The sequence below is a fragment of the Neodiprion fabricii genome, chromosome 5, assembly GCF_021155785.1.
Source record: "Neodiprion fabricii isolate iyNeoFabr1 chromosome 5, iyNeoFabr1.1, whole genome shotgun sequence".
Classification (NCBI taxonomy): domain Eukaryota; kingdom Metazoa; phylum Arthropoda; class Insecta; order Hymenoptera; family Diprionidae; genus Neodiprion; species Neodiprion fabricii.
This window is the reverse complement of record NC_060243.1, coordinates 26,964,486-26,977,332: the sequence shown is the minus strand read 5'-3', so window position 1 is coordinate 26,977,332 and position 12,847 is coordinate 26,964,486. Positions and strand designations below refer to the sequence as shown.

At 40.3% G+C, this 12,847-nt stretch overlaps 2 protein-coding genes across 9 annotated transcripts in view; both read right to left on the bottom strand.

Moving 5' to 3' along the window:
• Positions 1–8,502, bottom strand: part of LOC124182997 (synapse-associated protein of 47 kDa) — a 33,024-nt gene extending 24,522 nt beyond the window's left edge. For 2 of the 7 annotated variants that reach the window (XR_006870904.1, XM_046570904.1), the window contains exons 1-4: positions 8,058–8,502; positions 6,260–6,490; positions 5,024–5,109; positions 2,290–2,411 (exon numbers count right to left, since the gene is read on the bottom strand). Coding sequence is in view for 6 of the 7 variants with exons in the window: in XM_046570904.1 (XP_046426860.1) it covers positions 2,290–2,411; positions 5,024–5,109; positions 6,260–6,490; positions 8,058–8,203 (585 nt within the window). In the remaining variant the exon portion in view is untranslated. The remainder of the gene's footprint in view (positions 1–2,289; positions 2,412–5,023; positions 5,110–6,259; positions 6,491–8,057) is intronic. The other 5 variants (XM_046570900.1, XM_046570901.1, XM_046570902.1 and 2 more) reach the window with 3 other exon arrangements.
• A 725-nt stretch (positions 8,503–9,227) lies between these two features.
• Positions 9,228–12,574, bottom strand: LOC124183001 (mitochondrial pyruvate carrier 2-like). 2 transcript variants are annotated; one of them, XM_046570915.1, is made up of 5 exons: positions 12,316–12,574; positions 12,137–12,223; positions 11,603–11,643; positions 9,947–10,143; positions 9,228–9,855 (listed from the first exon to the last, which is right to left on the bottom strand). In XM_046570915.1, exons 2-5 carry the CDS (start codon positions 12,219–12,221, stop codon positions 9,804–9,806), a joined length of 375 nt encoding a protein of 124 aa, XP_046426871.1. In that variant the 5' UTR covers positions 12,222–12,223; positions 12,316–12,574; the 3' UTR covers positions 9,228–9,803. The 2 variants fall into 2 exon arrangements, with proteins under 2 accessions (XP_046426871.1, XP_046426870.1); XM_046570914.1 differs by having other exon boundaries at positions 12,137–12,574.
• Between the last annotated feature and the right edge of the window lie 273 nt (positions 12,575–12,847).

Below are 12,847 nucleotides of genomic sequence, written 5' to 3'. Positions count from 1 at the left end.
GTCGACACGTACGAGTCATCTGAGGAATCTTAAGAGAGCCAGGCCGACCATTTAGAGGTTAAGAAATCAGAATTTGATACAAGGATTTATCGTTGAAACGTTTAACCCTTTGAGTCGCAAGTTATTGTGCTCGGTTGACCGGTTTTACGGGTCACTGATTACGAATCTGATGTCAGATTTCAAAAATTCAAAATGGCGGAAGATAATTTTTTATTTCACCATACCCGGTCGAAACACTGCATGCAGTGGTTTTTGGGAACGCTTATTACGAATCTGAAATCAGATTTCAAAAATTCAATATGGCGGATCCAAAATGGCGGACGAAAATTTCAGGAGAATCGGTTTAAAAATACCAGTCATTTTGTCGCCTCGAGCGTTTTAATCTTAAAACCGTTTCTCAGATTGTTGATTACTTTTGTTAGCTTGTGTTGTTCGAATCTTTTTTTACAATCGTTTCCGTCACATCTTAAAGGAATGTTACTTCATTCGGTTTGTTTCTCTTTTCCAAATTTTTGATTCAGACGAAATCCCGATTCATTCTCAAGAATATATCAAAATTACGATCAAGGAGGAAAGTTGTCGAGACTGAAATACAACGTAAAATAGCGGTAGGTTTGAAACGTGCGGCTGCAGTTGATTGAGTTCAATTTATCAGAAACAATATCCGTTCAATTTAAAAAAAAATAAAAATTGAAAACAATCATCATAAATTGTTTCGATAAGAGATTACATTATTGAATTATAATTCTTACAGATGACCGATTTCAATCAACCAAAACTTACTTTGTTCGTGATTAAATTTTTTACAAAGTGCCGAGATGGCAATTTTTTTTTCTCGTGCCAGGTATTTCTTAATGAATATCAAATGAACTGTGTTTCGATTTAAGTTACTTATTTTTAGTTATTTATTTCTGACAAAAGGCGGTGCTGACGATGAGGACAAAAAAGAATTCGGACGACTTTCATAGAGAATTCAATCACGAACAAAATACGCCTCGATTCGTCGAAATTCGATCACTTTTTTCATTAAAGAAATAAAACAATGGTGTCATCCCTTTAAAGTTATTTATAATGGTGATATTGAAGTAGCGATTCATCGTCAAATATTTTACTTGGCAGTTTTTCGCCTAGACTGTACGTTTAACAGTCCCTTAACCGCCTGCAGCAACGTTTATCCCACACCCAAGTACCCCCCAAAAATAAAAAGTCATAAAAAATTCAAAGCCGATAAGTTCCGCGGTCTTCTACGGAACTTGCACGAGTAACTTTTTATTTTTTCGCTGACGCGAAGAACACGGAAATATTCGGAAGAGAATATCAAGGTCAATATTATGAAAAATTTATTGATGTTCGAAAAGAAGGCGATAAATTTTCGGTGAAATTTTCTAAAGGTTTTTAAAGATTCGATGTAAAATTTTGGACTAGTTTTATAAAACAAAAATATTACAGAAGTTGCATATTTCGTACAAATTCTTTACATTGAAATCAAAAGTAAAATATACCGTAAAACTGAGCAAAAATTAAAAAACATACTATTGTCATAGAATTTTATGCATACAGATTTTTCAAGTTTCGAATGAAAATACATATTTATAATTTTGCAGTTTTCTGTAAAGACTTTTATCTGGATACCATCAACTTTCGAACATATATTATACACCTTTAATGATTTATTTATGTGCCCGTTATTCGATAACAGCCTTTGCACACGTGTACCATGAAATAATACCTTCCCGAGCTTTTAAACCAGATTATGAGTACGTATTTTATCCTATTCTATATACCGAGGTGACTGAGGCGGTCTTATAAGTTTTCCATTCCTGAGAGGCGTTGCAGGTCGTAAATCTTAAAAGATTATCAGGGAGGCTGAGGATCATGCTGACTTTCGGAGAACGTATATAAGTGAAACGTAGTGATAAAAGAAAAAGAAATAGATTCAGCAGGAGGAGCACAAAGTGCAATAACACTCCTGATGACATAGGTGATTTTGACAGGGCGCGATCATACTCGATGTCTGTCGAGCAGAGAACAAATAAAAACGCAGCTGTGCGTATATTACGTGCGCGGAGTGCAGACGGATGAAGAGAAAAGAAATTAACCTGGCAAAAACATGCGAACAAAGTTTGCTCAAAAGTATTTTTACGAATGCAGAGAGAGGGAGAGAGAAAGAGAGAGAGAAAGAGAGAGAGAGAGGACGAGGGGTTTATTGGAGAACAGTCGTGTAGAAAGTTTTAATCGCGAGTGCAATTGAAGCGAGAATTTAACAAACTGGTAAAATTCTTTACTCACATTCTCCTCGACCGTTTTCTTGATCTTTGCACTGGCTTCGACCACGGATTTTCCAGCCTTGTTGACTGCGCTGTAAAGAAATCCACCGAGGCTTTTCGCTCCGGCTATTGCTTTGGTTGATACTAAAAAAGAAATACAAAAGTGAAAGGCAAAAATTAAAGTGGAAATATGCGAGGGGATTTTCAATTAAGACTGTAATAAAATTTTGCAACAAACATTTTCAATTATTGACGTACTCGCTAGTTTCGTACAAACAATTACGTCCGTCGGTTCATAGTAGGTGAAAATCTAATTAAAATTGACCACCTTTTGACGTGAACGAAGTTTTAGCGGACAAAGAGACGAGTCCGACGATACCAAACAAGGTACCATTGCAATAATTCAATGATGAGTTATCAAGTTACAAAGTTTCCGAGCGAGCTATCATCGCGCACGACCGGTCCGCAGCGAGAGCGCAGCGACCGACCGATCATCGACCGTTTTTCGCGGCGCGCGGCGTCTCCGTCGATTATCTCACGATCGCATGATTGGAACGGTACCTTGTGGGGTGTCGTTGGAATCGTCTTGAGCTGGGCCACATTCTTACGATAGAATAAAGTCAAGTTTCGTACGCCGGAAGAAAAAATCAAGTTGAAAACAGCATCGGAAGAACAAAGGTCTGCGCATATCGCAGTTATATGTACGTGAATCACGGCACTATTGTGTAATTCCGACGTATGTAGGATACGGCAACGAGGCACCGACGTTATGCAATGTGCTGAAGATGCATTATGGCCGGGTGGAAGGGAAATCAATATATCTGAACTACGGAGGTGCTTACAGCACGGACTTGCTTCTCTAAGGTGCTTCTTATTTTTTTACCCACGGTGCCAGGTTTTATGGACGCTGAAAAGTCGTTCGGTGAGAGGTTTGCACCGAAATTTAAAACTGCGGAACAATTTTACGCCCCGTTGTTTTTTTTTTCCCTACTTGAAGAACTTTTTCACGAAGTTGCATTCGCCTCGATCTGTATACATTCGAAAACGGGACATTATTTCGAGGCTGACAGTTTTCCGAAGGCGACGAAAGCATCAGCTCGACTCGCCAAGCTTCACCGCGAGTCTGGCCAATTTATCCAGGCTGCTGCCCTTTATCTTGTACAGTAGCCAAAATCAATAGGTCGCACGTGATGATTATCCTCTCTGTCTGCAGTCCGCGGTCGGTTTTGATGTAACACCGTGTAGAATTTAGTGGTGAAATTACATACTGCCGGTATTTGTACTTTGAGGTCGATAATCCGAGTCGATTCCCTTCTTCGTCCCAACACATTCGAGATGAAAATGAGCTCGGAGATAACATCAAGGAAATTATATTCGGTCGATTCTATTTTCGACTTTTCTTCCCGGCAATGATTGCTTTTTCGACAGTAAAGGCTTTCGTTCAATTATATTTAAACATACTACGGAGATGTGAATTTACGATCAAACATAGGCGAAATAGTCTTCGCGTGAGCGATGGCGAAGGCGATAAGAAGAAGCAGAAATACGGCAGATTTGCGTCCGCAGGGATTTACATAGCTGCGGAAGAAATTTTCTGGAAACTAGATGTATGTATAATAACTTTTGCGTCTGAAAACGTAACATCCACCTGGATAAAGATCGTACTGCGAATCGAGAAAATAGATAAGCGCACGTACGATTAAGATTAGTTGAGGTATAAATGTTGGAAAGTAGATCTATTTCGATTGCCTATAAATTTTTTAACCTTACTAAGTTATGTATGTTCCACTCTCGAAAGGGTCTTCAGAATAAAATGTTCCCTGACCAATAACGGCCATCCCTGATATTTCTCCGTATATTCGGATTCGAGGAATCTCCGCACTCTGTAAAAACCTGAAAGTGTGATTTGTGATCAGACGGAGAGGGGGCGGTGAAAAAGAAAACTAGAACGACCGTAATAATAACGGACTGCAGAATGTCGCCTGCAGAAAATTGCCGAGTAGAGGAGAAAATCGCGGAGAAAAATATATAACGAGACACCGGGTAATTCCGCGTTGATGTTCGCTTCGAGATCCAGATCCCAGGTCCTATTTCATTCTTAATACGTAGGTACACGCCCGTTATTCAGGCTTTCGTAGGCCCGCAAATGTGTATATAACGCCAAATCCTGACCAAGAGTGGACGCGTTAAAACGATTCTCGGCAAATGAAAAAGGGAGAGAGAGAGAGAGAGAGAGAGAGAGAGAGAAAGAGAGAAACGGCAGAAAGAGATTCGAGGGACAAAGAAGTGGATGGACCCTAAACGGGGAAAGAATGGGTTAGGTAACGACTTTATTCCGTGGAGAATAATTTCGCACGGCAATTTGAAATTAGACAAATTTCAGGGAGTGTAATAAATTATAGAAGGGTGTAAGTGGGAGAATTTGTATGAGAAGTTGGCGAGGTAATGAAAAATAAATATCATGAATCTCGCCGCGTACCGAATTGTTATTTTTCGGATTCCGACCTCGGGAAGAGGAAAGAGAAGGGACGCGATCGGATTACGGGGATTAAAGAGATTGCAGTAAATCAGAGTAAATTAAGATCAGCTCGAGATTCTCCCTCTGCTCTCGTTTCCGCCTATCTTGATACTCAAACCACGGATTTGCTTACAAGAAAACGAGTTTGGATTAAAAGGAAGAGGATGGTGGAAAAAATGAGGGATACTTAAATGAGAAAGATAATTACGAGAAGAGGAAAGAATTCGTTTAAACTCACCAGCACCGAATGCCTGCTGCCCGTCCTTGTCGTCGGTTGGAGTTCCCTCGAGACTGGCAGGTCCGCTGTCGGCACCACCAGTCGCACTGCGAAACGGAAATTGAACGAAAGAGAAAAAAAAGGGCGTTAAAAGGAAAAGAAAACAAAAAAAGAAGAAGAAAAATAAGAGAAAAACGGGAAAACAGCGTCAGTCTCCGCAATCATTTTGTTTCCCTAATCTAGCAAGCGCGATAACCGATCCGAGACCGGAAACGGACCAAGCAAGCTTTATCTGAAATCGGAAATTCAGAGTAATGACGAAGGTGTTAGTAACAACAGCAAGGACTACAATTATCAGAATAACGCCAACGATCTTGTATGACAATAATAGTACTTACTGTGAAGGATTTGAGAATGCATCAGGCGTACAATTCAATGGAATAATTTGGGAACCAAAGATGTAAGAAGATCAAAGTTTAACAAAGATATGACATTGCGATAGATCTGAGTTTATCAAAAAATATCACTGATTAGCAGGGTAAAATACAAACCCAGAAATACAAATAAAGAAATTTCAGATTGCTAATGACTTTGGGAAGACCATGGAAACGTTATTCCGTTGTTTTTTTTTTTTCAGTACCAGAATCATATTATGCAGTTAATTTTGAAGGACCCGAGCTCCTGTGTAAAGTTAACAGTAGTTGGATTATTCTCTAGTTGAAATTCATGAGTTTCAAAGTTTCTACGTCTAAAAGGTACCGTATCGATAGAATTCAGTCTGATTGACTGCAACCGGCAGCTTTCGAACCTTTGTTCTATAAATTATTTTCAATTTCGATACTTCATTGTTTAGACCGTACGTGCGCCAGATAGATTCTTAATTGGAAAGAGACAAAGGGTCATGCTCGATGTGCTTTCAATGACCGGAAGAGAAATCGTGCAGTGAGCGGAGGTGAGAAACCAAATATCAAATAGTAAATTGGATTCCTTATGATGGTGCAAGGATAAACGAATGTTTCACTTTACAAGTTTAAATTTAAAACCGTGCAAAGGAAGGAAAGCCAGAAGTAAAGAAGAGCGAAAGAAAGATCAGACTCTAAGTACCGGGCTTGACAGGGGCCTTAAAATGGCTCTCGCCTGTTTGAATTATCAATTTTTCTTCGCCACTTTGAGCGGCAAGGTGGGGCTTCCGCTTGCTTGGTCCGGGGCACCGTAATAGCTTAGATTTTAATTCCAGAACACCGAACACACACATACCCAGCAACCCACCTGCTAGCATCATCGTCTTTTACATGGTCAGATGCGGAACCCTGAACGCTTTCCCGCGATGTTTGGCTTTCTGCGGTTTCGGAGGACGCCGGAAGCTCACCTTCTGCTTGCCCCGCGACTCCGGCGCCGCGACTCAGCCCCGGAATTCCTCCGCTCAGCCAACCGGACATCTGCGATTTCACTCCGGCCAGCATCTCGAGCTTGCTTCCTTTCGTTGGGCTGAAAATTTTAAAGAAAGAAACCGACTCGGTCAGAATCTTGATGAAAACCAAACGCAATCGATAGGGAGGTCGGTAAGAGGAAACAAAAGAAGGTGCGGACGGTGCGCCTTGGCCGACGGCTCGCTAACGACTGGCCGACAGGCTTCCCCCACTCCGAATTTTCCCCCAGATTCAGCACAGTTCAAGAGCGAAATGTCGTACCCTTCTCAATCTTGCACGATTTAAAAATGCTACATTTTTCGGAGGAACGGTTAGTTCGGCATTTCGATAATCGGGAATTAATGATTCCACGAAGAGGAAAACCTTTATAAAAAGTTTGCCTAAACTAGAATACTACAGTTTATGTTGAATATTTGAAGACTTATGAATTTGCAAAAAAAAAATTTTTTTTGTAATATTTCCTGATTGCGTAATAGAAGTTCCTTATATTCCATACAATTGGAGACCTATCGATTGAAATCTGGCGAACGATCGATCTGGTACACAAAATATTGTCCTCTCTACGTTGTGCTGTTTGGTCGAACTACTGCACCCTTCGATAGATGGGCAATAAATTTTTCTTCTGTCGCTTCCTGAATGAATCGATACCTTTTACGTAACATCAGCGTATTCAGGGGCTGTTCAAAGTTGAGCTCGTAGAAGGAACAAAGGGAGAAATACAGAACGCGAGAAAAGGGCAAAAAGAGAACGGGAGAGAAAATTAACGTTTGCGAAACTGAATAATCAATGCGAGAAAACACTTGTGCTGCAGAGAACGACGACGACGACGACGCGACGGACGTTCGATACGAATATATTATTCTTTCATTTCGGTTGTTATAATAATCTGAACCACTTATGAAAGAATAACAACCTGTTTTTTCGCTAAATTTCATACAATTTTCAAAGCTTTGAATACTAATTGTCAAAAAAGATTTTTTCGGGAATCACGAGTCTAAAATTGTGAATAAATGCGCAAACAGAATTTTCCCCTATGAAGAAAAAGGAAGGATATGAGAGCGAGAGGGAGAGATATGCGCGTTTATTTGTTACGAACGATTATCGCTACTATTGACATGTATCGTCGGGTATGACGTCACTCTCATTACCGACTGATAATGCAAAAGTTTACATGCAGATTTGTCAATAATATTTACACCCGACTGCGTACTAGATAACGTTTGACATGAAAGTAATTCGTGTTTCACTAACGATGAATTAGGGACAGTCAAACGGTGCGAATTACGCCCTAAATCCGATAGTCTTTACTAGAATAAGATGAATTAAATTACGATATTACATCGTAGCACAGGCTGTGCGCATGATGTGTTTAATGATTTTTTTTTCCGTTTGAGAGTTCCGGATTGAGATCGAAGAAAAAGAGAAGGTAAAATCGAGGGAGGGTATCGACGATGCGCCGGTTTCCTTCTTCGGAATAAAATAAGACGTACGTGCGTAATCGCGACTCGATGTCGCGTTTCTTATACGTCGATATCGTTTGAATTTTGTCGCGAAAACTACCGAGGCTCTACGGCGTTTCGTGATTCGTCCTTAGGGCGAGATGAGTGCGAGCTCGGCGTGTATACCTAGAGTCCTTTTTGTCGGCCTCGAACTCGGGTTCGGCCCCTGGGGATGAGGCGGCTGGCTGCTTTTCCTCGGCGGGTATTTCGGTGCCGTCGTCGTTCTTCTTGCCCATCCAGTTGGACACCTGGCTGGTGAGACCGGAGAACATGGCGTCGGATAATCTGACACTTAATATCTAAGGTGTGTTTTTTAGTCGGGACGACGTTACGTCAGTCGTCAGTCGGCTCGTCCGTCGCCACGACACTGTAATCGATCAATTGCTTCCAGGGGATCAGCTGACGAGGTTACGAGGATTCGACGATCTCGGACTGCCAGGGAAATCGCCCGGTCAGTTTTCCACACTCTGTATCAACGTCTCGCGACGGCCAAGGCGACACAGATGACTGCAACCGAACGAAACGCGGACCACGAACTCCGGGCATCGGCGACACTCGATCCACTCTGCGCATCTCACATCGAACCGCGACGAAACGAACGCCGCGCCCCCCGCGGCCAAATACGGAACTGCGCGCTCTCCTACCTTAGCGACAGAGTCATTTTTTCACTAGAGCAGTTTTTTTATTACGCGTCGATGAATGCGTGACAACGATAATAAATTTAAAACTAGAGCTGTTTCTTCCAAATATTTTATATCTCGTCTGAATGAAATTTGAGTGAATTTCTTTTTCGTTGGTAACCGGCAGGATTACAATTTTTTTAAATCATCGGCAAGAAGAACGATGCGCGTTTATTTTTTTCCACTCAAGTCATGGCTTACGATTAATACTGGGGAAAAATGAAAGAAAAAAAACTAGTCCATTGGGGTGACATCCGTGTTACCTTGAACCCCTAGAACTTTGAAAGTCGCCGAATTATGTTATGTCGAATTTGCGTTCAAGAAGTGATAAGAGTCTAATTTCTTTCATTTTCTTCTACCGGAGAAAAGTCTCATGTAAAATGGAAGCATATGTTCTTCAGAATCATAACAAAATACTCTTACGAGACAACTACTAACGGTTCGTATTATCTTAATGCAAAGCAATACTTTGAACATTATTTAAACCATTAGGATTGTTATTATACTCATACCGGATAAAATCTGGAATAGCGGAGAAATCTGTATATTACGAATTTGTTTCAGTACAATGCCGTTTAATCAATTTTGGCAAGAGGATAATAGAAATGCAACGCGGTAACAGTTCAATTTTAATTTTATTATTTTCTTTCCTACTTCTTCTTGTCTTTTGTTCCATTGTTTTAATTTTTTTAATTTTCAGGTAACGCACCTAAGCATGCATGCGATGTATATCCGATAGATTATATCTAGGATTGAACACATCGAATTTTTATTCCTATGATAATTATATTTATGTTTTATATTATATTATATTATGTACCTTTGTCTATATCTTACCTGCGGGAAGACCAGCTTCCGGCAACGAGTTACTAAATTGCCGTATAGGTATAAAATACAAGTAGCACACCGATACACATCGGTATCTTATATTATATACACATTATTTTCACTATGCAGTATGCGTACATTTGTGTGTTTAACTCTTATAGGTTTGCCGTTCTTCGATCGACAGTTGGAAATTTTTTCACAGTTCAAGGTCAATAATTTATCACGATTGCCTAGAGTTACCTGCGTTTACGTATGTCGGTATGTTTGAGCGCGCGTGTGTCTGTGTCCATTTTTATCGCCCAGAGCATTATCTCTGCTGCTAGGAATGCCTTCATCGTATATTCGTCGTCTATTAATTGACTAATTACTGTTGTTTACTCTCCAAAGCTTCTTGAGCTGCCAAATCTCTTCGGTATCTGAAATTTGAAACATCAAATAAAGCTTAACGATGTATATAGACAGGTGTATGAATAAGGGAAATCGATTTCCTGTTATTTATACGCTTACTTTATTGCTCTGGATACTTGGTAGAGCGCTGTGCAAGCGACGAATACATTAACGCTGAAGAGAGAGTAGTTCTTCGGGATTATAACAAGGGAGTATCTACTCCAGACCAATCCCGTCATTCCCAAAGCAGTTGACTGTGATATCGAGAGTTCACTAGCTGGTCTCTTAAGATCGCTGAGACCTGCGATAACAAGACCCTGGAAAATAAAAAAAAACAAACAAGTAACGTAATTGAAGAAAAATAACGAGTTAAATAAGAGACGAACTCGGCGATAACGATTATCAATATTTTAGTCAAGGCGTATATTCAAATCAAAAAATATTCACGGCGTAATACAGAGATGTTGACAAGCTTCATTTAAAGAAAAAGATGGCAAAAATCAGCGGTATCAAAAATACATACATATTTTAAACCGTATCAATTTTATCACAATTTATAGAAAACTGCTCGATCAATCAAAATTGACATGTAACTGATAGTACGATGAACTGATTATTACTTTTACAAATGAAAAGTGTAACTTCAGATCAGCACATCTGTCGATAAAGTTCAAGTTGAACTGTAATCTAGTGAATAAACGAATGAACTCTATCAAATGCAGGAATGGATTATCAGTCTTTCAAGATCCACAACCCAGACATTTTTAAATTCAGAATCCTCACAATAATCGATAATTTTCAGAGAAAAGAAATGAGGCGAAACTTCAGCACGAATGGCATTCGCTGCGAAACTCGTTCCTCGTTTCCGTCGTTCCTGTATAACGATCTGTTTCGCAACATAATCAGGCGGCTCGACTATTCTCCCAACGAAGATCGAAATGGCGAGACACCGTAGGATGCGTAATCGTGGAATTCTACACGTGCGTGTAATCAAAATGCGACGTAATCAGAAACGTCACCTTTTGGCTTTCGTATCCGCACCTCCACCAGGGCCGGCAATAATTCCCAGCCCAGTTGACAAACCGCTTTAACGAGCATACCTTACGTAAGCGGCGGAGCGTCTACGTCAACGAGTTTGACGCTGAATAATTGTTTTAAATAAAGATCATGTTTTTTTTTCTACCAATATACACGTGCATACACGCACCACTTGTGCGCCTACGTCATAAGTACGTATGTATACATACATACAGAAGCTGCTTCGCGTATTTTTATCTCGTCAGTCAAACCCGCGTGTATTTTAATATTAAGCATTCGATAAGGACGAGGGTAGTTCGAGTTTCAACTGGAGTAATTAAATATCGGAAGCTAATCGTGCCTCGGGAATTTTCCACCAACTAGCTTGAAAGTTTATACATTTTTACATGTATGTTATTGTATTTAACCGATCATTTCTATTCCTAATTTTCTTCTCTCTTATCGAATAAAACGCAGTGTATCATTATCATACGTCGTCTTTTAACGTACTTATTGTCAATCATGCAGCTTGATTTTGCGAATGCATGTGTTACACACACGAAACGATATAAAGATAGACGTGCTCCACGTGTATCGTTACCTTTAAGCACGCGGTACAGTCTGTTTAAACATGCCGAAATTCTTCGGTCCAAGCATGTAATATCAATGTAGCTTCACGATAGTAATAAACTAGAGATAGCGAAATACTGATATTGCGTATATTCTACTACTTCTCATAGAATCCGTTTTAACACTCACCCATTTGAATACCGGAGCCCAAAAAAAGATCGTTTGCGGACCTGAAAAATATGAATAAATAACAATAATAGTACACACATCGGCATTCGCGTAGTCGAGTTGGTCGAGTTGTAGCAAGAACAATGATAATGATATTGGAACGCTACGCGCGCGATCACGTGACCCTGACATCGACGAATGAGGAATAACACTGACATTCTGACACTCGTCACTGCGATGCATCGGTTCGCGGTGACATTCGAGGTTACGAATAATTAACTGTTCGTTTTGAATGAGAATATTTCCCGAAGAACGTTATCGAGCTTATCTACCGTGCAACGATATATCGTGATCAATTCGGATTTATTCAATGCATGCGGTTGTTGCGTAAACGTCGAGGATTTTGGCAAATCTATGACGTGTGTTGTCAAACTTTCTTGATCGACGGATTAACGACTTATTTATTAACATTCTACAAATATCTGACAGAATAATTAACAGCCAATTAAGATAATATAATAATCACAAATCACTATCCACTCCGGATATACCTACCAGCTGGATGTTTCCACAAAGGCTGCAATTTCTCCGGCACGAATTTACCAATCACACCCATAGAAGTTTTGTATATGACCGACATATCTGTTTCAGATTGATGTAAAATAAATTTATATATTAAAAATTTTTTTCTCCCAACTATAATTAATCAATAGTCCCCTGACAATTCTCTTCACCTGCAGTCTAACATTAATTTTCTTATACCGAACGTTTGTATCCCCGTTGCACTCTGCTCGTTGATTTTAATCGTATTTTACGTACTCATTGATTTAGTATATTTTTTGTAATTTTCTTCTTACTATTACTACAGCTAATGTATTAAAATTTTAATTTTTTTTTTATTTCGGAGCTAACGCAGCAGAGATACGCTCGGCGTGTCCCTGGAGCTCCGACACGGCCCGGATAACGTGGGATACGGAATGGACAATTTCTCGTGTAGTGGTTTGTACGGCGCTCCCCTTCTTTTCCCGCTCCTACCCCTCCCCCCCCCCTCCTCCTACTGCCCCGCGAGCTTCGCCACTGCTTCGCGAAGCAAACCGAACTTCGCATGCGCGCCAAAACGGCGAGCGGTGAAACGACGCAGACGTTAGAAACTTGGAAGCGCGCTGCGTCGCGATACCTAATCAATTCGGAAGGTCAATCGCGCTGGAATTGTCGCAGAGTCGGTTTAGCTAACTGGATCAACGAATTGTAATCGCTCGCTCGGGT

What these genes read in the sequence shown, in the direction of transcription:
- LOC124183001 (XM_046570914.1), bottom strand. Translation starts at nt 12,221, where the DNA reads ATGTCGGTCATATACAAAACTTCTATGGGTGTGATTGGTAAATTCGTG. An exon ending in GGGCTCCGGTATTCAAATGG is followed by an intron (nt 10,144 to 11,602) that starts GTGAGTGTTAAA and finishes TTTATTTTCCAG; the next exon opens with GGTCTTGTTATCGCAGGTCT. An exon ending in CAAGTATCCAGAGCAATAAA is followed by an intron (nt 9,856 to 9,946) that starts GTAAGCGTATAA and finishes TTCAAATTTCAG; the next exon opens with ATACCGAAGAGATTTGGCAG.